Below are 25,105 nucleotides of genomic sequence, written 5' to 3'. Positions count from 1 at the left end.
CCCTGGTGGCACAGTGGTTAAGAACCCACCTGCCAATGCAGGGGACACGGGTTTGAGCCCTGGTCTGGGAAGATCCCACATGCCGCGGAGCAACTAAACCCGTGTGCCACAACTACTGAGCCTGCGCTCTAGAGCCCATGAGCCACAACTACTGAGCTCGAGTGCCCTAGAGCCCGTGCTCCACAACAAGAGAAGCCACTGCAATGAGAAGCCAGCGCACCACAACGCGTAGCCCCTGCTCGCCGCAACTAGAGAAAGCCCGTGCACAGCAAGGAAGACCCAACGCAGCCCCAAATAAACAAATTAATTAACTAATTAAAAAAAACTGCACAGAACCTGTATATCTGGAACTATTACCTTTTGGCTGAATGCTTCTGAGTCATGTTTCCATCAATTATATCTTTTATGTCACAGGATAAATACAGCATTTACACAGATAGTGAAGTCAGTATAAAAGCATAACATCCTTTTAATAGAAGATTATGAGTAATCAAAGATTTATACACCTGCTGAGTGAATTATCTAGAGCTGGACACATGTAGGGGATACATGTCAGGAAGATATTTCAGCAGCTTTGTTGTCAGGTGACTTGAAGGATTTAGAAAGTAGAAAGAAAAATATGGTTTATGTCCCACTTCATATGCTACTGTGTGATCATGGATTACAGGGCAACAAGGGTGAGCTTGTCTTGCAACCTAGCTTGGGACACTGTTAGCAGATATAAGACACTGTTCCCCTGTCACCTATTTTTTTAAAAAAAACACAAAAAACAAAACCCACTCGTTTTGTATACATTGCTAAAGAGGGAGTTACAGAAAGCATCATGGCTCCCCCAAACCAAATATCAATCTAGATATCCTGAAAAATTAACAATTTAAAATAAAATTTTTTTCTGGGCAGAAGACCTAAATAGATATGTTTCCAAAGAAGACATACAGATGGCCAACAGGCACATGAAAAGATGCTCAACATTGCTAATTATTAGAGAAATGCAAATCAAAACTACAATGAGGTAGCACCTCACACCAGTCAGAACGGCCATCATTTAAAAAAATCTACAAATAACAAATGCTGGAGAGGGTATGGAGAAAAGAGAACCCTCCTACACTGTTGGTGGGAATGTAAATTGGTGCAGCCACTATGGAAAACAGTATGGAGGTTCCTCAGAAAACTAAAAGTAGAGTTGCCATATGATCTAGCAATCCCACTCCTGGGCATATATCCAGACAAAACTATAATTCGAAACAATACATGCACCCCTATGTTCATAGCAGCACTATTCACAATAGTCAAGACATGGAAACAACCTAAATATACATTGACAGATGAATGGATAAAGATGTGGTACATATATACAATGGAATACTACTCAGCCGTAAAAAAGAATGAAATAATGCCATTTGCAGCAACATGGACTGACCTAGAGATTATCATACTAAATGAAGTGAAGTAAGTCAGAAAGAGAAGGACAAATACCATATGACATCACTTATATGTGGAATCTAAAACATGACACAAATGAACTTATCTACAAAACAGAAACAGACTCAGAGACATAGAGAACAGACTTGTGGTTGCCAAGGGGGAGGGGGGTGGAGGAGGGATGGACTGGGATTTTGGGGTTAGCAGATGCAAACTATTATATACAGAGTGGATAAACAACAAGGGCCTACTGTACAGCACAGGTAACTATATTCAATATCCTGTGATGAACCATAATGGAAAAGAATATGAAAAAGAATGTGTGCATGTGTGTATATATATATATATATATTTTTTTTAACTGAATCACTCTTCTGTACAGCAGAAATTACCACAACATTGTAAATCAACTATACTTCAATAAAATAAATTAAAATAAATAAAATTTTTTCTAATGATAAAGGAAATACATGCTTTCACAAAGCATTTAGTAAATGTAGAAAATGTAAAGAGTAAAGGAAAAAAATCACAAAGGGATCAGATATCAGATCATGAGGTAATAATTATCACTATTTATGTGTGTGTGTATATATATATCCAAATTGGCATCATACTACATGTACTTTTTATAATTTCATTTTTTCACTTAAAAACATACTATGGGAATTTCCCTATGTCAAAGTATTCTACTTGAACATTAATCTGATAGAATCCCATTCTATGGACATAGCATTTGTAACAGTCAGTATCCAGCAGGCAAACAGAAACCACTCTATACATTTAATGCAGGAACAGACTTAATGCTAGTAACTTGCTACAAAGTTATAAAACATGCTAAAAAAAAAAGAGAGAAAGGTATATATTAGTTAGCTATCACTACGTAACAAACCACTTCAAACTGACTCGTGTAAAACCAGAATTTACTTAAGAAAACGTTCTGTGGTTAACAATTTAGGCTGGATTCATCTAGGTATTTCTCTGGTCTCAGTTGAGGGCCCTCATGCATCTACAGTTGGTTGTGGGTTGGCTTTGCTGATCTTGGCTGGGCTCCTTTACATGTTTGGGGACCTCAGCTGGGACAAGAGGACTGGCTAGACTCAGACCCACATGGTTTCTCACTCTCTAGCAGGCCAGTGTGGGCTTATTCCATGGCAGTCACGTGGCTCCAAGAGAATGAGCAGAAGCCCGAGAGTCCTCTTGGGACCTAGGCTTGGGACTGTCACAGTGCCATTTTGTCTACCTTCTATTGTTCAAAGTAAGGAACAAGGTCAGCCCAGATTCCAAGAGTAGGGAAACAGATTCCACTTTTTATGTGAAAAATTGCAAAGTCACATTGCAAAGGGGCGTTGAAACAGGGAGAGAAAGAATTCTGGCCAGTTCTGCAAACAATTGATCACAGTGTGTCTTACCTAGAAACCTGAAAGCTGCCACCACTCCTGGGGCTGGAGCCCATATGTGGGCCATTGCACTTGTGACACTCGATACTGACCTGTGAGAGGTACTACTGCTGCCTCTACTACCACTGAGTAGAAACCCAGGAGTCCATAGCCTTACTAATCTGTTAAAACTGCCACAGATGTTTTGGGAACAAATAGTTGCCTGTAGTCATTGCTGCTGCCTCTATTGCTATTGGAAGGACCCCTAGAGACAGACAAAAAGGCTACTCTCTTTTCCACCTTATAGTTTCCCCACCAGTGCCTCCCAGTAGCAAACCTCATGTGATGCAAGCTGAAAGGGAATATGGAAAATGTAGTTTACTGGTTTCTAACCACCTGTGATACAGAGAAGAGCATCGCAAGTATAGCTGAGAGTCAATTGAAAAGTGACTGCACAATAACATCATTTATTTAACTAATCCCCTGTTGCTGGATATTTAGATTATTTCTCTGGAAATACAACATAAATGTAGAAAGCAAAGCCATCAATGGGACAGTTTCTGAACCCAATGGACAATGTTATTTAATTGCTAAGAAAGGCATTTAAAAAGGGATGCGTCCTTGAGCTCAGCAGTAAACAAATGATATGTAAAACAGAACAGCTCTAAATAGCTCTGCTCTGTCCCTCCAAAAGTAGATGTGTGTCATCATGACGGGAACAACACTGTTATATCCACGTGGAGCTTTAATGACATAGTTTACCTCAAAAATTATTTTCTTCACATTGCATTCCCATTTGGTTGAGGTCAAAAGGAATTATTCTGAAGTCATAATTATAATTTTTGTACCCCCATACGTACAAAAGTTTTACCTGAATTTCCCTATGCTCAACAGCCACAGGATAAATATAAAATCCCAATAACAATTTTTCAAAAAGCATTTCTAGGGTTTAGCCTCTATAGTGTCTCTTTTTAATAACTTATTTTTATTATAAATGTAATACTGCTTGTAAAATAAAATCAAATGAGCATTTTCAGAGGTGAAATTCCATCATTCAAAGCTTGTCATGTATCTTTCATCCTGATGTTTTCCTAAGAATGATCTAACACATTTTATTATTACAGTCTCAGAAGAATATTATAATTCTCTTCTGTAACTTGTTTTTATAAGTAAAAATTATATATTATATATATATGTGTATATATATATATATATATATATATCTTGATAGACCTTTTGTGTTAATTCAGTATAAATATACCTAACATATAACATATACCTACATCATAGCATTCTATAGTATGGATACGCTAAAATTTATTTTATTGTTTGTCTTCCGCAGAAGAGTGCAAGCTCCCTGAGGATAGGGACTTGGTTTGGTTTGGTCACAGCTGTATCTCCAATGCTTAGACGAGCACCTGGCAAACAGCAGGTGTTCAAAAATTTTGTAGAATGAATGACTAAATGGCAAGACACTTTTGATGAATATTTGTATTGTTTCCATCTTTCACTATTCCAATAATGAATTTTGCAATTAGTAATCTTATAAATACATGTTGTACATTTATTTATTTTTGTAAGGAAAAGTCATAGAGGAGGAATTGCCGGGTCAAAAAAAAAAAAAAACACCAAAATTGAAGAACTTCAATCCCTCTCAAATTCCTCCCAACATGTTCAGAAAGTCCCCAGTGGGAAGGGAGGTAGCACTTGTATTTAAAAATCTGGTCTTCCTAGCTATCACTTAGACCTGCCACTATAGTCTCACAAGTGTAGTCCTGTCACAGGGTGGCATTGGCCTTTTCCTTCCTTTTAATTTGTGCTGTCTGGGGAAGCTGTCTGAGATGCTTATGTTTCCGCTCCATGTTCTGAGACATTCAGCTGTCATTCTGTTGAAATGAGAACAGTACCCTTTGTCCCTGAAATTTTTTGTTAAGCAGGCTATATTGGCTGTAAAACTTTATGCTCCCAATATCTCTATGAAATTTTTTTTCTAATCTAGCTTTTTTTTTTTAAACATCAGCTTTCCCCCAAGGCTCAGGGATAAATCCCTAATGAGGAAACACTGCATCATTCATTCCATGTATAATATATATCGAGCTGTCCTCAGAACAACCCTAATTCTCTGATACTTACACCAAGGCTCCTTACACCAAATCTGCAAACCTTAGTTCTCTCGTTTCTTTGGTTGAGTGCTTTCCTGAGTGGCTTTTGCAAACATACCTTTAGCGGGTCCGGTCTCAGTCCTGTAGACATTTCTGAATCCCAGGGTAGAAGTCACTTGCAGTGTTCAGGTAGGGATCCCTGGAAACACACAGATATATTAATAAGTACAGAAATTTAGATGAATGGACATATGCTCAAAGTTCACTTAAGCAAATTCTCAAAACAGTTCAAGATTTTCCCCCCTTAAGCCCTAAAAACTTTAATATTTTAATCTTTTGTGTAGAGGGCTTCCTTTATAAAATATCCTCTTTTATTATAAATGTTATATATGATCATTTAGAAATTTGGGAAAATAGAGTATATATAAAAAATGGGAAATAAAATCACCTATAACCCCACCCCCACCCCTGAGCTACCAGTGTGAACATTTTATACACATTTTCTTCCAATTTCTTTTCTATATGTTCTTACATAGTTCAGGTCATAGTGCATATAAAATTTTCTATTGTTTTATTTTTCCTTAATATTATAACAAAAATGTCCTTTTGTGACTAAAAAAGTTCTTCATATACATACCCGCTAATAACCGTAAACTAGTCCCTTGTTTAGATGTACCATATATTGAGATTATGCATTTTAAAAGCTGTCCTCCAAGTTTACTCAGACTAGAAGTAAGTCATATTCAATTCCTCCTTTTCCTTCATTACCCAAATCCACTTAGTCCTGAAGGCTGTCTATTCTATTTCTGAACAGTTTCTTTTATCTGTCCCAGGGATTTCAATCCCAGCTAGAGCATATAGGGAGCTTTTAAAAATACTGACTGCTGGGGGCCCACCAGAGACCGAGTTAACCGGAATCTCTGTGGGATGGAGCCCAGGCGTGCACAAGTCTAAATGCTCCCCAGCAGATTTTAATGCAGCCAGAGTTGACATGCACTTCCTCGGCCCCTCCTCCAGCCCCACTTCCACTTCCCAAGGCCCAGCCCTCATCAACTCCCAATTAGGTTATTGCAGTTACCTCCTAACTCTTTTCCTGTTTCTAGTCTCTCTCTTCTGCAACCTCTAATCCTGCATACTGCTTCCCAAATTACTTTGGTAAAAACATGGGTCAGATCACATCACTCCCCTACTAAACAAGAGAGTCAAACTTGGCCTGAGTAAGGCCCTCCTCCAACCTACATTTCTGCATCCTTTCCTACTCTGGGTCTTCTAGTGCACCTCACCACTCATCTGAGTTAGCTTTCTGCCTTTGTTCATGCTGTTCCGTAGCCCATAATGATCAACTTCTCCATTGCTCAAAGACCGCCATTATCTTATACATATTTCAAAGTCCATTTCAAATACCACATCCTTCTTCAATCAGGCAACAATCATCTATTGAATGACTACTATGTACCATCCATCTGTTCAACATTTTTAAAAATTTATTTATTTATTTTATATTTATTTTTGGCTGTGTTGGGTCTTCGTTTCTGTGCGAGGGCTTTCTCCAGCTGCAGCGAGCGGAGGCCACTCTTCATCACGGTGCGCGGGCCTCTCACTGTCGCAGCCTCTCCTGTTGCGGAGCACAGGCTCCAGACGCGCAGGCTCAGCGGCCATGGCTCACGGGCCTAGCTGCTCCGCGGCATGCGGGATCCTCCCGGACCAGGGCACGAACCCATGCCCCCTGCATCGGCAGGCGGACTCCCAACCACTGCGCCACCAGGGAAGCCCTGTTCAACATTTTTTGAGTTGCTATTGTATCTAGGTACTGGGGATACAACAGTGAACAAGACAGACAAAACTACCTGCCTGTTTGGAGAGGAGGACAACAAAACAAGCACACAAATAAGAAAATGTTAGATAAGTGTGATGCAGAGAATTAGAATATATAGTGACTGGGTGGCTATTTTCATGTGAAATGGCCTTTCCGAGGAGGTGACATCTATACTGAGATCTAAATGACAGGAAGTGAGGGACCAGCCATTCAGAGTTTAAGGGGCAAAGCATTCTAAAGATAGGACCAGCTAATATGAAGGCTTTCAGGCAAAATGAAGTCTGATTGAAGAGCTGAAAGAAGGCCAGAGCAGCGGAAACACAGGGGTACAGGGGGAGTCATGGGAGAGGAAGTTGGAGTCAGCTCATGTATGCTTTCTAAGTCAGGGGAAAGAGTCGAAATCTGATTCTTTGGGCAATGATGGGAAGCCACTGGAGGGGTTTAAGTGAGAGGGTGACATGATATGGTTTGTGTTTGAACAAGATCACTCTGGTTGCTGTGGGAACAACAGATTGAGGGGGTGACAGGAGGAGCAGGGACCACGTAGGTGCTCTGGTGGCAGTCTGGTTCTCCTCCCAGTACTTGCTCCATTTAAGACAAATAAAAATCAAAAGCTCCTCGTTTATAAGCAAAATATTAAAATTCTTATCATCATCTAACAGGACCTGGATGGGCTGACCTCTCTCTGGCCTCCTGCTATTGAGCCTTGCTGACCTTTTGTCAGCTCCTCAAATATATCATTCCTTCAGGCCACAGGGCCTTTGGACTTGCTGTGGTTATATGTTATTTGTGTATGTGATAAAATATACATAACATAAAATTTACTATTTTTAACCATTTAAAAGTGTACAATTCAGAGGCATTAAGTGCATTCACAATGTTGTACAACCATCATCACTCTCTAGCTGCAGAACTTTTTCATCAGCTCAACGGGAAACACTAGACCTATTAAGCAGTCACTTCCCATTCCCTCCTCCCCCAGCCCCAGGCGACCATTAATCTGCTTTCTGTCTCTGTGGATTTGCCTGTTCTGGATAGTTCACAAAAATGGAATAATACAATATGTGATATTTGTATGGCTTCTTTCACTCAGTATAAAGTTTCCAAGATTCATCCATATGGCTTCCCCAGTGGCGCAGTGGTTAAGAATCCGCCTGTCAATGCGGGGGACACGGGTTTGAGCCCTGTTCTGGGAAGATCCCACATGCCGCGGAGCAACTAAGCCCGTGTGCCACAACTATTGAGCCTGCGCTCCAGAGCCTGGGAGCCACATCTCCTGAAGCCCGGGCACCTAGAGCCCATGCTCTGCAACAAGAGAAGCCACCGCAATGAGAAGCCTGCACACTGCAACAAAGAGTAGCCCCCACTCACCGCGACTGGAGAAAGCCCACGCACAGCAACAAAGACCCAACGCAGCCAAAAATAAATTTAAAAAAAGAAAAAAAAGATTCATCCATATGGTAGCATGTGTTAGTACTTCATTCCTTTTTATGCCTGAATAATATTCCATTGTATGGATTTATCATAGTTTGTTTACCCATTCCTTAGTTGATAGACATTTGTTTAAGTTGTTTCCACCCTTCAGCTGTTGTGATTAGTGCTACTGTGAACACTCATGTACACGTTTTTGTTAGAACACCTGCTTTCAATTTTGTCACACCTAACAGTGCTAGGTGATATGGTAGCTGTGGTCATATTTTGAGGAACTGGAGATCAGTGAATCTTAGACATGTATTAGTTTCCTGTGGCTGCTGTAACAAAATACCCCCGAATGGGTGGCTTAAAATAACTTAAAAAATTTATTTTCTCACAGTTCTGAAGGCCAGAAGTCTGAAATCAAATTGTCAGTAGGGCCATGCTTCCTCTGAGACTAAGTAGAATTCTTGCCTCTTCCTGACTTCTAGTGGTAACGGTCAATCCTTGGCGCTTCTGGCTTGCAGCTGCATCATTTCAATCAGTCACACGGCATTTACCCTGTTTGTCTTTGTGTCTTCACACGGCCCTCTTCCTGGGTCTCTCCTTCTTTCAAGGATACCAGTTATATTGGATTAAGGGCTTACCCTATTCCAGGATGGCCTCCTCTTAATTTAAATAATTACATCTGCAACAACACTATTTCCAAATAAGGTCACATTCTGAGGCAATGGGGTTAGGACTTCAACATCTCATTTTGGAGGACACAATTCAATCCATGACCAACTGACAGACATTACTGTGCATCTGAATCCCCTGGGGACCTTGTTAACATGGGCTTGCGGTGAGGCCTGAGGTTCTGCATTTTCAGTAAACTCTCCCAGCTGATATCAGTGCTGCTAGTTCACTGATAGGGTGGCTGACTGGTTTTGCTTTTAGCAATAAAAATCCAGAGTTAAAGGAAACCCCTCAGTCCTGGGAAAATTGGCATGGTTTGTCACCCTATTATATCATAAACCACAATTTGAATAGCAAGGATCCAGCTATGAACTATGGTAATTTACCCATTAATTACATTGCTGACTATTCATATTTATCTTTACATTTAAATAACTTATTTTTGCTAGAACAGTCCAAGTTTTCAAGAATCTGGACCCCAAAAAGCTCCAAACTGTGAAATGGTGAGTTAGTTGAGCTGATGGGCACCATCTGTGAATATCATATATTAACTCATGAAATTATCTATGATGCTCAGCAGTGCCCCTGTTGGGTTGAAAATGGAGATTTCTGACCCCTTTACAGAGTAATTATGCATGGGCAAGAACTTTTTTTTGGCTAAGAGTACTCACTGGGTTTGAAATCTTCAGTATCCTTCTTTTGTTGCTGCCCAGGGACTGTAAAAATGAAGGAGAAAGCTCCTTTCTGAAGTTGGGTTTGAGCTCACTGCAGTAGGGACAGCGTCCCTCCACTCTTGATTCCTATTAGGACCACCTGAAGAACTTTAAAAACTGCTGAGCCCTCACTCTGGACCAAATGACTCAGGCTACCTGGGATTGGGCACAGGCAGTCAGAGCTTTGTTCTTGTTGTTGTCATTGTTTTAAGTTCTCCAGGTGATGCAAATGAGCAACCAGAGTAGAGAATCATTGTGCAAGGTCTTCCTTTATAAGAGAAACCTTGCCAATCTGTTCCCTAATCCTTTTTTCACCTGCACCCATATTCTTCTCTACTCCTCTCTATGTCCACATACTTCTTTGTTATGGTTGATCATTACCTTAAGCAAGCTCTCCTCTTCCTCATATTTGTGTCCTGTTTATACAATGACCTCACTGACCTGGGACCATGTACAACCCATTGGCGGTAATAATTACTCCTGCAACCGACCTTGGCAGGCTTTCCTCAAGCTTTATTGACTGTTTTTCACTCTTTCACAAAAGGTATCCTTAACATCATCCACAACTGAGTTAGCCTGTGACAGTGCTGCTGTTTTGACTGCAGACTCTCTCAGGAATCAAGTGAAATCTCCCACAGAATCTGTACTGTGTGTTCCTCTACAAACCATCCACAGGAAATCTGGGTGGAGAGTACGTTACTTTTTTATTGGGATATAATTCACATGCCATAAAATTCACCCTTTTAAAGTGTCCAATTCAGTGGTTTTTAGTATATTCACAAAATTGTGCAACCGTCACCACAGTCTAATTCTAGAACACTGTTGTCACTCCCCGAAGAACCCCCCTACTCACTAACAGTCACTCCTCATTCCTGCCGCCCCCTGCAACCACTAATCTATTTCTGTCTCAATGGATCTATCCTGGACATTGCCTATAAATGGACAGTTCAACATGTGGTCTTTTGTGTCTGGCTTCTTTCATTTAGCGTATTTTCAAAGTTCATACATGTTAAAGCATGTACCAGTACTGCATTCCTTTTTGTGGCCAAATAATTTTCCATTGTATGGATGTACTATATTATGTTTATCCATTCATAATTGATGGTCATTGGGGTTGTTTCTGGCTATGGTAAATGGTGCTATGAACATTCATGGACAGGCTTTTGTGTGGACAAGTTGTCATTGCTTTTGGTTCTATACCTAGGAGTGGAATCGCTGGGTCATATGGTAACTTTATGTTTAGCTTTTTGAGCAACTTTTGAATTGTTGTTTAACTGTATTTTTTGACCCTGAAACAGTTCTCTTTTAGTGTGAGGTGGTCTGTACTTGTTGGGGTGGGAAAAATGAGTCTCAGGGACTTTAAACATTTTTTTTCTGTTATCTGTTATCCATTTTATGTGCAGGAACAATGGTACCTTCATACAGAAACTTCTTGTCATTCGGCTTCATCATTTCAAAATGTGAGGAAATCTAAAACAAGGAGCTCCCGCGTTGGCAAGGACTGGGGGTGTCTGTCTGAGTTCCCGGGTTCCTGACTATCCCTCCAGCTGTATCTCCGGCCACCTGCCACAGTCTGTTACTGGCAGAGACAAGGCCTGCTTGTTCCAAGGACATGACTACTGGGCCACTTCCATCTGAGGAGGCCTGGTGGGGCGTCCAAATGCAGAAACCTGACTGCTTTCCGGGGATAGCAATAAACCAGATGCAGACAACCCTGCAAAGTTAAAGCCCCATTGTGTACAAAGCAGAAACTCACGTACCACGGCGGCCACGAAAAGCCCCTGACCTTCGACCCGGCCTCCATCCACGCTCTCCTACTCCCTCCTGGCTGCCCTGCCCCGCTCCTCGGCTCGGGGTCTGAGACTGCGCGGGCTCGCGGAGGCGGGCGGCCTTCTCCGCATGCGCAGTCTCTGCCGGCCTGTTCCTTCAGCGGGGGCTCTGCCGAGTGCGCGCTCACGCACACGCAACGTCTCGTCTGCGCGCTCACGGGGCCTCTCGCGGCACGCGCCTCCGCCCCGCCCGGCCCCGCCCCGCCTCCTTCCCCCTCCCGCGCGCCGGCCCGCCGCACGCCGCTGCCGCCGCCGCCGCCGCCGCCGCCGCCGCCGCCGCCGCCGCTGCCGCCGGAGCTCTGTAGTATGGCATCGAGGAGAATGGAGACCAAACCTGTGATAACCTGTCTCAAAACCCTCCTCATCATCTACTCCTTCGTCTTCTGGGTGAGTGGCTACGCCTGACCGGCGGCTGGGCCGCCGTCCATCGGTCAGTGTAGTGATGCTCCGGGAAGGGAAGGGGGAGGAAAAAACCCAAAGCAAATATCAAATCTCGGTCCCCTCCTTCAGGAGACAGACGCAGGGCTGGGGCTGCAGGATGGCGGGGTGCAGGCTTGGGGCTGCTCAGACCCTGGACCCCGCCCGGTGCAGGGTGTAAGGGGCTGCGTGGTGGCGGTGACTGCAGGTTGCCGACCTTTCCAAAATATTTTAATGCATTGACTTATTTTTTTAACTCGCGGGTTAGGGTCAGCCTTTGGGGAAAGTTGCGGGTTTATTCGTCTGTTTTCCACTCTGGACACCCCTCCCCACCCTCCCTTAGCAGCCCGTTCGCGGTGTCTCTTGGAGCTAACCTGTGGCCGGCTGGGAGCAGGCGCGAGAGTGCAGGGTTTGATCCCAGATTCCCGGTTATTCCCGACCCCGCGGGGCTGCGAGAGGCAGGCGCTGGGAGCCCTGAGCTGCCTGGCTGGGCAAGGGCGACCAAAGGCCTCCAAACGCAGTGATGGGGGGCGGGCGCCGTTGCCGCGCGGAGACGCACAGAGGGGAGAGGGTCTTACATAACCCAGGGGCATCTTTGCGCTTTCTCGGCGACCCAGGAGATGGGTCTTAGGACCCTTTTCCCACGCCCTTGCACCCTTACACTTATCTTTCTGTCATTGCGTAAACCCAATCCGCAGAGCCCTGGGGAAGGACCCCAGCCACTTGGTGACGGCAGTAGCGCCTCAACTCTGCTCCCCATCTAACTGGTGCTGCTACCGGTCCTTGAAGCTCATTGCAGAAGGATGACGTCAGCCCCTCAGCCGAAGCCTTGGGGGGCTGCGTGGTGCGCTTCGCGGAGCTATGCGCGCTTTTGCGCGCAGGAGGAGGAGGAGCGGGGCGGGCGGTGGGGTGCGGGGGGTGCTCCAGGCTTGTGCCTTACCTCATCCTGTTTGGCAATTCGTGGAGTCAGTGCCGGGCTGACAGTGCAGTGATTCATTTGAAGTAGGTGGTACCTAAAGATCATTCCCCATTATTTCTCTTTCCATGTTGACGACTCCCTTCTCCCCAAGTTCTCCTTTCCTACACCAAGCCACAGCCACCCTGCAGGAGAATGAATGTCTGTCATCACCCCCCCCCAACACACACACACACACACACACACACACACAGACACACACACACACACACACACAAATAATCTGGGTCATTTCAGCGTTCAAGGCAGTCATTTTGAAACCTGAGGCTCTGCAGAAAAAGCCAGTCCTGCCTTTGGTTGTTTTTCTCTTTGCCAATTAGCCCTAATTGGTCCTAATTTTGGTTTGAAACTGGGGCACAGTGCTTTATGAGGTACCCAGACTCGGCTTGATGGTGAAACAAGCTGTTTGTAATGACCAAGACAGGAACTGAGATTTATTAAGGATTTTTTAAAAAATCCCTAATGTGCCCCCACCCCCGCGGACATTCCTTGTCACTGGCATTGGTGATTCTTCAGGTCGGGGAATTGTGGACTCTGGAGACCAGGCATACCAAGAACTCTGCAGTGAGATAAGATAGAATAACAGGTATATCACACAAGGCAACCACAGAAATGGACTTTATTTGGACTGAAAACAACACAGGTTGAAAAATTTCAGCAGTGGAATTGTGAGCTCTGCACAGATCCTATATTATGTTCTTCTTGGAAAAAGCAATAATGCATGCTGGTTGCTGAAACTTACCAGTAGCCATTCCTCGGAACTGGCTTAGCTGTTTTTGTTTGTTTGTTTCATTAAATCTCTTTGTGTTTGATCCTTTAGTATTTACTTGACTTCCTATTTGTTACTGGAGTAAATCATATGGGTGATTATTTTTAGCTTCCTGAAAAATCTTTCAGCATCCCTGCAGGCTGGTAAAGAAGGGAGTCTTCTAGACGAAGCCTTTTCATATGAGCTCTTTAACTCTTCTTGGCTTACCTTCCCCCCACCTCATGAATCTAATTACTTAATGCACCCTGATACATCTTAAGCACAGAATTTTATGTCCTCTGAAGTTCCTTGATGCCTGCATTTTAATGTTTTCCTACTTCCAAGATTTCCATAGTCTTAAAGTGTTTACCTAAAGCATTTTCAGTAGTTTAAATAGCCTTCAATAATCATTTCATACTTCACAACCAAAGAATGAGATCTCTCCAGATGCAAGGGTATTTTAAGCAAGACATTTTCATTAATAAACCATGGTCCAAATGCTGTGTTCTCCATTGTACCTTAAATGCTGTTTTTCTTTTTAAACAGCTTTATTGAGAAGTAATTCACATAACATATAATTCACCCTTTTTAAAGTGTACAATTCAGTGGGTTTAGTATATTCACAGATTTGTGCAACCATCACCCCAGTCAATTTTAGAACATTTTTATTACCTGAAAAAGAAACCCCATGCACTTTAGCTGTCATTCCCCTTGTCCTCCCAATAAGCCCCACCACCCCAAGCAATCACTAATCTTTCTTCTTTTAAAAATATAAATGTATTTATTTATTTATTTTTGGCTGAGTTGGGTCTTTGTTGCTGCACGTGGGCATTCTCTAGTTGCGGCGAGCGGGGGCTACTCTTCGTTGCGGTGCGCGGGCTTCTCATTGCGGTGGCTTCTCGTTGCGGAGCACCGGCTCTAGGCGTGCGGGCTTCAGTAGTTGTGGCTCGCGGGCTCTAGAGCGCAGGCTCAGTAGTTGTGGCACACGGGCTTGGTTGCTCCATGGCATGTGGGATCTTCCCGGACCAGGGCTCGAACCTGTGTCCCATACATTGGCAGGCGGATTCTTAACCACTGCGCCACCAGGGAAGCCCTAATGTACTTTCTGTATCTATAGATTTCCCTTTTTTGGACATTTCATCTAAATGAAATCATACAGTATGTGGTCTTTTGTGAATGGCTACTTTTGCTTAGCGTAACGTTCTCAAAATTCATCCATGTTTATTCCTTTTTATGGCCAAATAATACTCCACTGTATGCCTGTATCACATTTTGTTCATTCATTTGTCCACTGCTAGACATTTGTGTTGTTTCTGTCTTTTGGCTATTATGAGTAACAGTGCTACAAACATTTATGTACAAGTTTTTGTGTGAACCTGTCTTCATTCCTCTTGAGTATATACCTAGGTGTGGAATTGCTGGGTCATATGGTAACTGTGATAAATCATTTGAAGAACTGCCAGACCGTTTTCCAAAGTGACTACCATTTTACATTCCTGCCAGCAGTGTATGAGTATGTTGATTTCTCCACATCCTTGCCAACATTTGTTATTATCTGACTTTTAAAATTCTAGCCATCCTAATGGGTATCTCATTGTGGTTTGGATTTGAATTTCCTTGATGAGTAATGATGTTGAGCATCTTTGTATGTGCTTATTGGTCATTTGTATATCTTCCTTGAAGAAATGTCTCTTCGTATCCTTTGATCAATTTTTATTTTGTTATTTTTTAATTATTGAGTTGTATATGTTCTTTATGTATTCTTGACTCAAGTCTCTTATCAGGTATATCATATGCAAATATTTTCTCCTATTCTGTGTGTTGGTTATTCACTTTCTTGGTGGTATCCTTTGAAATACAAATGTTTTTTATTTTGATAAAGTCCAGTCTACCTATTTTTCTTTTGTTGCTTGTGCTTTTGGTGTCATATTTAAGAATCCTTCACCAAATGCAAGACTATGAAGAAAACACTGTCTATAAGAGTGACAACAATTCAGTAAATGCAGTTGATAACTTTATCTTTCTCTGGCACCTAGAACTGTCTGGCACATAGTAGGTACTCAAATATTTGTCAAAACTTCTGGAGTTATGTTAGGTAATTAACAAAGAGGATGATCTTGGTGTTCTTTTAAGTGAAAGATGGAGGAAAGATTAGGCAGAATTTTTTTCCTTCCTGTTCTCAGTGAATCATTTTAATGGGACTGCTTCTCTTCCCTTAGCTCAGTTTAGATTTAGGACTAGAAGACATTTGAGCTTAAAATGGTGGTAGACGAGTAGCATCAAGAGATTGATGTACCTACAGTTATGAAAGAGAGATCTTTGTTTTATCTGGCCTCCTCTTCTATCTATAATCACTCTCCCTCTCTGAGATGTTCCTCTAAAGCAGTGGTTCTCAACAGGGGACAGTTTTGCCTCCCCCCCCCCAATAGTTGGCAATGTCTGGAGACATTTTTTAGTTACTGCTGGGAGTGGGGTGCTACTGGCATCTAGTTGGTAGAGGCCACAGGTGCGGCTAAGCATACTACAAGGTACGGGACAGCCCCTCACAAGAAAGAGTTTTATGGCTCAAAATGTCAACAGTGCCTACAACCTCTGCACTAGTGAACTTTACATAGCATACTAGTAAGTCCTATGTAAAAAAAGAGAGTCTTATGCAAGACTCCCAATGTATACTGTTTGGAACCTCCATACCCGAGCATTCTCAACACAATCGCAAGTAAGAAGAAAAACATTCTCCATGGCGTACCATAGTTCTTTATTTGAAGACAAAGGTAGGTAGTTCTTTATATAATAGTGTTGAAATGGATGGGACGATCTGTCCTCCGGTTAGATAGCATCACCTGAATGTTAGGTAAATGGCTCCTTTATTCTCTTTGATTTGTACGTTTCATTTTCAGGTTTATAGAAGAGGAAAAAAAAAAACACACCTAGGAGTAAGTTATCTTGTGCTTTAAGACTAGCAAACAGTGCCTGACACATAACAGGTTTACTCTGGAAGTATTTACTTAATGAATGAATGAATAAATGAAATTTTATTGACTACTCTTGGGCTCATGTATTTATTTCAACTCATCTCAATTGGGAGGCTTTTTAAAATGATATTTCCTGTCTACCTGTGGTGGTTTAAATGTGTTCCTGACAGTGATGTGTGGAAAGGTGGAGTAGAGGACTGTATAAGACTTACTTATCCTAATGTTAGTTCAATTATTATATTTTTATGATCAGCTAGTTTGCCGGACATTTTAGTTACCTAAAATTTTAATTGGAATTGAATTTGCTATGTTTGAATTAAAAAGATATCTATCTTACACTAATACAAAAATATCTCTCCATGGCAAATACAGTTTTTTCAACAACAAACAGGAAAACTATCAATATGATGCTTACAAGGTAAATTCCATTTTTAAAAAAATTTTTGTTGGAGTATAGTTGCTTTACAATGTTGTGTTAGTTTCAGGTGTACGGCAAAGTGAATCAGTTATACGTATACATATATTCACTCTTTTTTAGATTTTATTCCCACATAGGCCATTATAGAGTATTGAGTAGAGTTCCCTGTGCTATACAGTAGATAAGGTAAATTCTGTTTTGATTTAGAAATTTTTTAATGTATTTTAAACACTCATCTGTGTTCTGAGCTTAGATTTAAACCCACTACAGCTACATCCACTAAATAATACTGTGAAGAGAAATATCCTTGCTTCATTCCAGTGTATATTGGATTTGGCTTCTTTGATTATCCAGGGAGGCAGTTAACTTTATCAATAGTGCTATCAAATTCTCTTATAGTGAAATATTAGTGATTTTTTTAAAATTTGGGAAGCATCACTAATCTTTCTTGGGGGAAGATTGAAAGAAATAATAGTCAAAATGTTTCTTCTCTTTTGTCATCCAGAAAGTTTAGGTACTTGGGTTAAATAGAGGGGAAAAAGTCTTAAAGAACAGCCCCTAATGTTTTACAGTGTTTGAATTTGGGCACATACCAAAGTTTATACGTATTCCTTTGCATATCAGTGAAATTCAACAAACATTCATTGAATGTCTTATATGCCAGGTATTTCAGTAGAATGTTTACCAACTTTTACTAGCTGCTGCTCTTAGCATGTTACCTTCATTTCTAAGTAATGTAGTTAATCTGCTGGACTTTTCAGTATTAGATGTTATATATTGTCTTCCTACTATGGAAGATCAAGATCTAGCTCTCCTACCACCTTCTCCTTCACTCCCATCTTTCCTAAATTGGGTAGACCCCAATATATCTTTTATCAGTTTATCATTATCATATATCATCTTGGTTAGAGCAGTAGTCAGTGATCACGTTAATGCAATTAGGAAGCCTATTCACAGCTGAACCATGTAGTGTGTCTATTATGATTGCTTGCCCATCTTTTTGTTTTCCCTTCAGTTAAAAATTGCCTTGTTTTATCCTTCGCTTGTTAATTTTCTTTATTTATCACTAAATTATCCCCGTATTCTCCCCAAGAACTGCATATCTTCACTTAGTGTATTGAAACACTTTGTGTATCCTATCAGTTTCCTATTCTTAGAGACATTTGTCCCAGAGCATTCTGACCTTCGATCTGGGCTAGTGTTCTCCAGGCCTTTGAAGCAGCTGACATCATTATAATCTCCGTTTACCATAATCCTGGGGAATTCTGTCTCCTTTTATGTTGTATCCTTGGTTTTCTAGATGTCCAGTCTTCCTCTTTCTTGGTCGTTCATCCATTTTGGTGGAGGAAATCTCCTAGTAACTTTCTGGAAAAGAGAGCATGGGAGGTTAATTTTTTGAGACCTTGCAGTTGTGCAGACCTTACTGTGCTCTTGCATTTAATTTGATAGTTTGGCTGAGTATAGAATTCTAGTTTGTAAATCATTTACCCTCAGAACTTTGCTGCCACTTCCTCTTTTCCCCAGGTCTCTTGGTATTGTTACTGTTGAGAAATCAAATGTTATTTTGATTCTTCTTAAATTCTGCTGTTCTTTGAAAGCTTCTGGAATCTCTGTCTTGTTCCTAGTGCTCTGAAATTTCACAATACTACCCCTTGGCGTATGTTTATTTTTGTCTCTTTCCTCTGCACCCTTTCAATCTGCAAACTCATATCCTTCCGTTTGGGGAAATTTTCTTGAATTGTTTTTTTGTTTTGTTTTATTTTAAATTTCCCTTCATTTTCTCTGTTCTCTCTGTTTCGATGCTGGACCTCTTAGATCCTCTGTCTCTCCTTCTGTTTTCTAATTCTCTTTGTCTTTTTGTTCTACTTTCTGGGAGATCCCTCCCAGCTTACCTTGCCTGTTATTGCATTTTTCATTTGTTTTATATGTTGATATCTAGGAGCTCTCTGTTGAGGCCTAAGCGTTTCTTTTTCTAGCATCCTGCTCTTGTTTCATAAATGTAATATTTTAAAATCCTTCTGACAATATTAGTGATTTTTTTTTAAAGTTTGCTTTTCTTTGCTGTTTCCTCCAAGCTTCTCTGTTATCTGGCATACTACAGACTTACCTCAAATTTCTGGTACCCATTTTCTCTTTGTTGTTTAAGAGTGGAGCACTAAAAATGCTGATTGGAAGCTCTTAGTGGGAGTTGTTGATTATAAGTTGGGTGATTTGGCTGGGCAGTTGAGTTTTGGAACCAAGGTCAATCTCTTTAGGTCTTCTCCTTTGATCTAATCAGATTTCCTGTAGAAGAATCTTCCAATCTTCTCTCTGGATGAAGAAGGTTAGGGATATGGATGTCCCCACATGCAGTATAAATGCACCTTTGTTTAAGCTCCTGTTTCAAGTGTAGAAGCCAATGTTCAGCATGCTTTGGTTCCCCAGTTCACTTCACTCTCCCTGGAAAATAAATCTCTGAACCCATGCTGGAATGGGGGAGAAGGCAGAGACTGGAAGTTGGGGGGGGATCTAAGTGCTTTTCAAAAAGCTTTCCCCAGATTCTCCTTATTTTAGCCCCCTTTCATCCCTACTTCCATGAGTGCATGGAGCTGCCTTCTGGGGGTGCTTGTGTGCAAATATTTTATTCTTGACTTTTCTCACAGCTGCCATAGGATATGGCTTTTTCTGAGCTCCCAAAATGTCATTGCGGTTGTCTCTTCTTCCATTCTCATTGTTACTGTGGGTTAAAAAAATCCTTTTAGTGTCATTTCAGTGGAGTTTTGGGAGATAGCCAAGGTAAATGGATGGGTTCAATTCATCATCTCTAACTGGAAGTCCTTTATATCTGTATCTCTACATTGCATGGTACTAATTAAATACGTAGTTGATTGCGAGTGATTAAATAGACTGTCTGAGATGGCAACAGGTGGGCTATTCTAATAGATATTGGTATCTACTTTACAGTTTTTAAAAAGCTTTTGGATGTCAAGGGGAATGTTCTAGGTTGGAACAGGCTTATGAAAGCACATCCTATTTAAGGTCATCTGGTCATCAGGGACTGGAGTTGGACAAATGGGAATGAAGCTCTGAAAGTTGCTGCTGTTTTTTCTGCCCATCGAATTTCTTCCCACCAGGTGGAGGCCCATGTGTCTTCTGACCTAATTCAGATCTTGGTGGATTAATTTAATGTGGAAGCAGCAGAGTTCAAAGTATGGTGGGGAGTGGGGTGCTTGATGTTAGACGAGTCATTGCTCTGCTATTTTTCTGTTACTACAATGATAACCCTTTGTGTTTATTACAGACTTGTGCATTATAATTTGACAAGTTTTTTTTCCTTATTTAAGCAACTTCCTGCATGCAACATGCAGTTAGGATATGGGTACTAACTTTTACAGCATTTGTGGAACATTGTTGCTTAGAAACTAGCTGACTTTTTATCCAGATAGATTGAAATACTTTTCTCAATTTTAATTATAGCTAAAGTTCTTGATTTGACCCTATCGTGAGCTACATTACTTCTGATTCATTGACTGTTCAGCATTATGTCCTGTTTTAAGTAAGCACTTCAGAAGGTGCTTTGAATGGAAAGTCATCTATGACTGTGTTTCTCTGTTTAAACATGTTAAACCTTTGACATAGGTGACTAATGCACCACTAAACCAATTTGAAGTGCACTTTAGAAATATATTCTTATGTCTTTTTCTCCTTTGGACCCATTACAGCAGCTTCCAGTTTGGGTTATCTCTTCATGACAGGCAGATTGTTGGATTACTGCTCTTAAATTTCCTTTTTTTTGGCTGTTATCCCACTTGCCTTGACTGAATGCTTTTCATTCTTGGGTGAACATTTTTGTCCCCTTTTATATAGAGCCCCAATATTCAGCAAGGAAAGGACATAGAGGGGGAAAGATAGGAGAGGGCTTTTCTTGCTTTCCCTTTGGTTATTTGATCACTTGAACATGTAAGCATGTGAAATAGTTTGGTGATAGAATTAAGGATCACAATTCTACTGTGGAAGGTTCTCGTGCTTTCTGTAAGGTATGACAGGCTTTTTCATCATCGTCTGTTTTAGGAGAAATTGCAGTTGCCTTGTACTGAAAGATGGGCTGGGTCAGGTGCAGGTACTAGGTGAGCAATCTAGGTCTGTGGTTCTCAACCCTGTTTGCTCATCAGGATTGCCTAAGGAGCCCTAAAATACGATATGCTTAGACCTCACCCTAAGAGATTCTGATTCAATTGGCCTGGAGGAGGGTGCCAGCTTTCGTAATTTTAAAATGATCTTCCAGGTGATTCAGCTGTGCAAGTAGGATTGAGAACCATTGATTCAGAGAGAACTCTGTATAATAGCAGGCCTGGTTCATCTTGAGTCTCTTGGATCTGGAGATAGCTAGGGAATATCTAGCTATTGAATATCTAGCGTGGGCCTGATTTGGTCTGCTTTGCCCAAAAGTCTTAGGCTAGGTCTCCAGTCTCTCTTAGTAAACCAAAATGGCCTTGTCACTCTTAGGAGACCTTGCTAGTCATTCCTAACTAGAGGAGTGCTCATCAGAATCATTAAGAGGCTTTTAAAAGTCACAGCTGTTTGGTCCTATCTCATGAAGTTTCCATTTTAATTGATTTGGAGAGGGGCTTAGGTATGTATTTTTTTAAAAAAACATTCCCAAGGTGATTCTGATTCCTGGGATGTTACTCTGGTCTGTGATGCAGTTTGTCATAAATAAATTCGTACCGTATGAATGCTTTCCTGTGATGATCTGTAGTACCGTAAAGCTAGTTTGAGGAGAAGCAAGATGTAGCCAATCTAGTATTTTTCGCACCCACCGAACTGGTCTCTGGCAAGTGTTTGCAATTGAACTCTTGGAGTTGGGAGTAGTTTCCGCTCCTTAGGGGGAATGTATTTGTTTACAGTTGCACTGAGAAGTTAGGAAGAGACTTGGTTTTCCCTCTTTCAAAATATTAGACTGTCATCCAATATGTAAAACAAAAACCTGAATTCATTTCTTACTAAAGTAAGAGAGAGCAGTACTAGTCAAGCACCGTTTATGAGTGAAACAGCTTGCTGGTCTTTTTGGGAAGTGTGGTGGTGTTTGATGGTTGCTTTGGGTACAGAAGCAGATTGGTTGACCTTGGCCTTAGAACCATGGCTATTTGGGTGAGACTGTTGTTGATCGCCTCTGAGAAGCATAGTCACTGCAGTGCATCTGCTGCTGATTGGTTGCTCTTGAATTGTGTGAGGCTGTCACTGTAATTAGCTTCTAGAAGTATGTTCCCTGAAAGAAGTTGAGGTTTTTGTGTGTGTGTGTGTGTGTGTGAGGTATGCAGGCCTCTCACTGCTGTGGCCTCTCCCGTTGCGGAGCACAGGCTCCGGACGCGCAGGCTCAGCGGCCATGGCTCACGGGCCCAGCCGCCCCGCGGCATGTGGGATCTTCCCGGACCGGGGCACGAGCCCGTGTCCCCTGCATCGGCAGGCGGACTCTCAACCACTGCGCCACCAGGGAAGCCCCAGAAGTTGAGTTTTTATTGATAATTAGGCTAAGGTGAGTTGCCACTGCTCAAATAGGTTTAGAAGTGGGTGCTGGTAGTTACTAGTTACCATGCCTACTGAATAATCAATCTTCTTCCCCCCAGGAGTATAGAGACTTTTATTCTTGCCTCAGATTACCAATTCTCATTTCTCAGTGAAATGAGTTTGTCTCTGCACCTCAATTCCCATTCTCCAAACATCATCATGGTGATGTATAGAATTCTTTGGTGAGTTCATTGTTCTAATCATTCCACAAACGGTCATTAGGAGTTTATGATTTCCAGGGAGTATACTAGGACTTCTCTAGGGTAGACCCCTTTGGGTTGAAAAGGAACCCAGATCTTGATCATGAAGCTGGGTGGTAAATGTTCCTAAACATCCCTTCCACATCCACATCTCTATTTGTGTTCAATTTCTATTTCTGATGAAGCTTTTCAGGATTTTTCACCTCTTCCAATTTCTGTTTCATACTAAACTGTATCACTCTCTTGCTATTCTTTTAGCTATTGCCTTCTATTCCAGGCGATTTGAGATTAGTCCTATGTGAAGTCTTGGCTGAGACACTTGCTGTGTGACCTTAGGCAATTCACATGCTCTCTCTGAGCCTCGGTTTCCTCTTCAGAATTGAACATATCTGCCTCAGTCAAGTGGTGAAGGTTAAATCACATTCAAGTGCTTTGTAAAGTGTAACAGGTGTGTTTTTGGCAACATTATTTCTTATGGTGTAGAGTGTTGCTTTTTTCTTAATTTCTTGCACATGGGAGGTACTATGTCAATATTTGTTAAATGAATAAATTGATCAGAACACCCCCTACCCTGGAAATTAGGGATGATTAACTTTTCAGGCTTTATAGTTTGCTACCAAAGAGAGCTGGTATTCCAGGAGGGTTTGAATGGAAACCAAATACATAATGAGTTTAGGTCGCTGAGTTTAGCCCCGTCATTGGGATAAGGGTATTCCTATTTAGGATAAATAAATATAAACCTGCCATTTAAAACGTATAAAATAAATAAGCTACAAGGGTATATTGTACAACACAGGGAATATAGCCAATATTTTATAATAACTATAAACGGAGTATGACCTTTAAAAATTGTGAATCACTATGCTGTACAGCTGTAACATATAACATTAAGTATAACTAAATAAAAAATCAAATGAGAAATTGATGGCTTATTCTTTTTTAAAATAAACTTTTTTTTTTTTTTGCGGTACGCAGGCCTCTCACCATTGTGGCCTCTCCCGCCGCGGAGCACAGGCTCCAGACGTGCAGGCTCAGCGGCCACGGCTCACGGGCCCAGTCGCTCTGCGGCACATGGGATCTTCCCGGACCGGGGCACGAACCCGTGTCCCCTGCATCGGCAGGCGGACTCCCAACCACTGCGCCACCAGGGAAGCCCTAAACTTTTAATTTTACAACAGAAAAATTGTGGAGCTAGTACATAGAGTTCCCACATACCACACAACCAGTTTTTCCTGTTACTAACATCCTACTTTAGTATAGTACATTAGTATGTTACAGTTAATGAACCAAGATTGATGCATTATTAACTAAAGTCCATACTTCATTCAGAATTTTTGGGTTTTTACCTAATATCTCATTAAGGCTACCACATTACATTTAGTAGTCATGTCTCCTTAGACTTCATTGGACTGTGACAGTTTCTCAGACTTTCCTTGTTTTTGATGACTTTGACAGTTTTGAAGAGTACAGGTCACGTACTTTGTACAATGTCCCTCAATTGGGATTTGTCTGATGTTTTTCTCATGATTACACTAGAGTTATGTGTTTTGGGGAGGAAGATCTAAGAGGTTAAGTGCCATTTTCATCACATCATGTGAAGAGTACATACTGTCAATATGACTTATCACTGTTGATACTGACCTTGATTACCTGGCTGAGATACTTTGTCAGATTTCTCATTATAAAGTTACTCTTTTTCCCCCTTTCCATACTCTACTGTTTGGAAGAAAGTCACTGTGCCTAGCTCACACTCAACGAGTGGGGAGTTTTGCTCTACCTCATTGAGGGTGGAGTATCTACCATTATTTCTTCTATTAGCAGAGATGATTTCTAGTCAACAGTTGTTAAAACCAACTGTAGGGGTTTACCTGGTGGCACAGTGGTTAAGAATCCACTTGCCAATGCGGGGGACACGGGTTCAAGCCCTGGTCTGGGAAGATCCCACGTGCTACAGAGCAACTAAGCCCATGCGCCACAACTACTGAGCCTGTGCTCTAGAGCCCGTGAGTCACAACTACTGAAGCCCATGCGCCTAGAGCCTGTGCTCTGCAACAAGAGAAACCACCGCAATGAGAAGCCTGCGCACTGCAACAAAGAGTTGCAGCAAAGCCCGCTCACCACAACTAGAGGAAGCCCCTGCGCAGCAACGAAGACCCAATGCAGCCAAAAATAAATAAATTTATTTTAAAAAAACTGTAAATAGTTTTTCAAATAGTAAAATGCTAAAAACATTTGATTCAGTTGGGAACTAGACAGATTCTTGGTTACCAATATTATTTATGATTTTGGCTTATCTACAAATATAAAAAGACAAAGAATAACTCAATGTTGGAAAAAGCAGAGATAAAATTATCTCTTCACAGATGCAATTGTTGTATCCTGAGAAACCTAGTAGAGTCTAGTTTAAAGATAAACTAATACGAGAATTTGGTAAAGCGGTTAGATACAAGATAAAAATACAAAAAGTAATTGCTTTTC

At 41.4% G+C, this 25,105-nt stretch overlaps 1 protein-coding gene and 1 long non-coding RNA gene across 2 annotated transcripts in view; one reads left to right on the top strand and one right to left on the bottom strand.

Moving 5' to 3' along the window:
* Positions 1 to 11,382, bottom strand: part of LOC132418485 (uncharacterized) — a 111,789-nt gene extending 100,407 nt beyond the window's left edge. The window contains exons 1-2 of the long non-coding RNA XR_009517999.1: positions 11,281 to 11,382; positions 5,019 to 5,099 (exon numbers count right to left, since the gene is read on the bottom strand). This is a non-coding gene — a long non-coding RNA (uncharacterized lncRNA). The remainder of the gene's footprint in view (positions 1 to 5,018; positions 5,100 to 11,280) is intronic.
* Positions 11,383 to 11,578: 196 nt separating this feature from the next.
* Positions 11,579 to 25,105, top strand: part of TSPAN7 (tetraspanin 7) — a 137,304-nt gene continuing 123,777 nt past the window's right edge. Inside the window, exon 1 of the mRNA XM_060002553.1 lies at positions 11,579 to 11,736. Within this exon, the coding sequence (XP_059858536.1) occupies positions 11,656 to 11,736 (81 nt within the window). The 5' untranslated portion in view covers positions 11,579 to 11,655. The remainder of the gene's footprint in view (positions 11,737 to 25,105) is intronic.

The sequence above is a fragment of the Delphinus delphis genome, chromosome X (assembly GCF_949987515.2).
Source record: "Delphinus delphis chromosome X, mDelDel1.2, whole genome shotgun sequence".
Classification (NCBI taxonomy): domain Eukaryota; kingdom Metazoa; phylum Chordata; class Mammalia; order Artiodactyla; family Delphinidae; genus Delphinus; species Delphinus delphis.
Note: the sequence above shows the minus strand (reverse complement) of the source record. Positions and strands in the feature narration are given on the sequence as shown.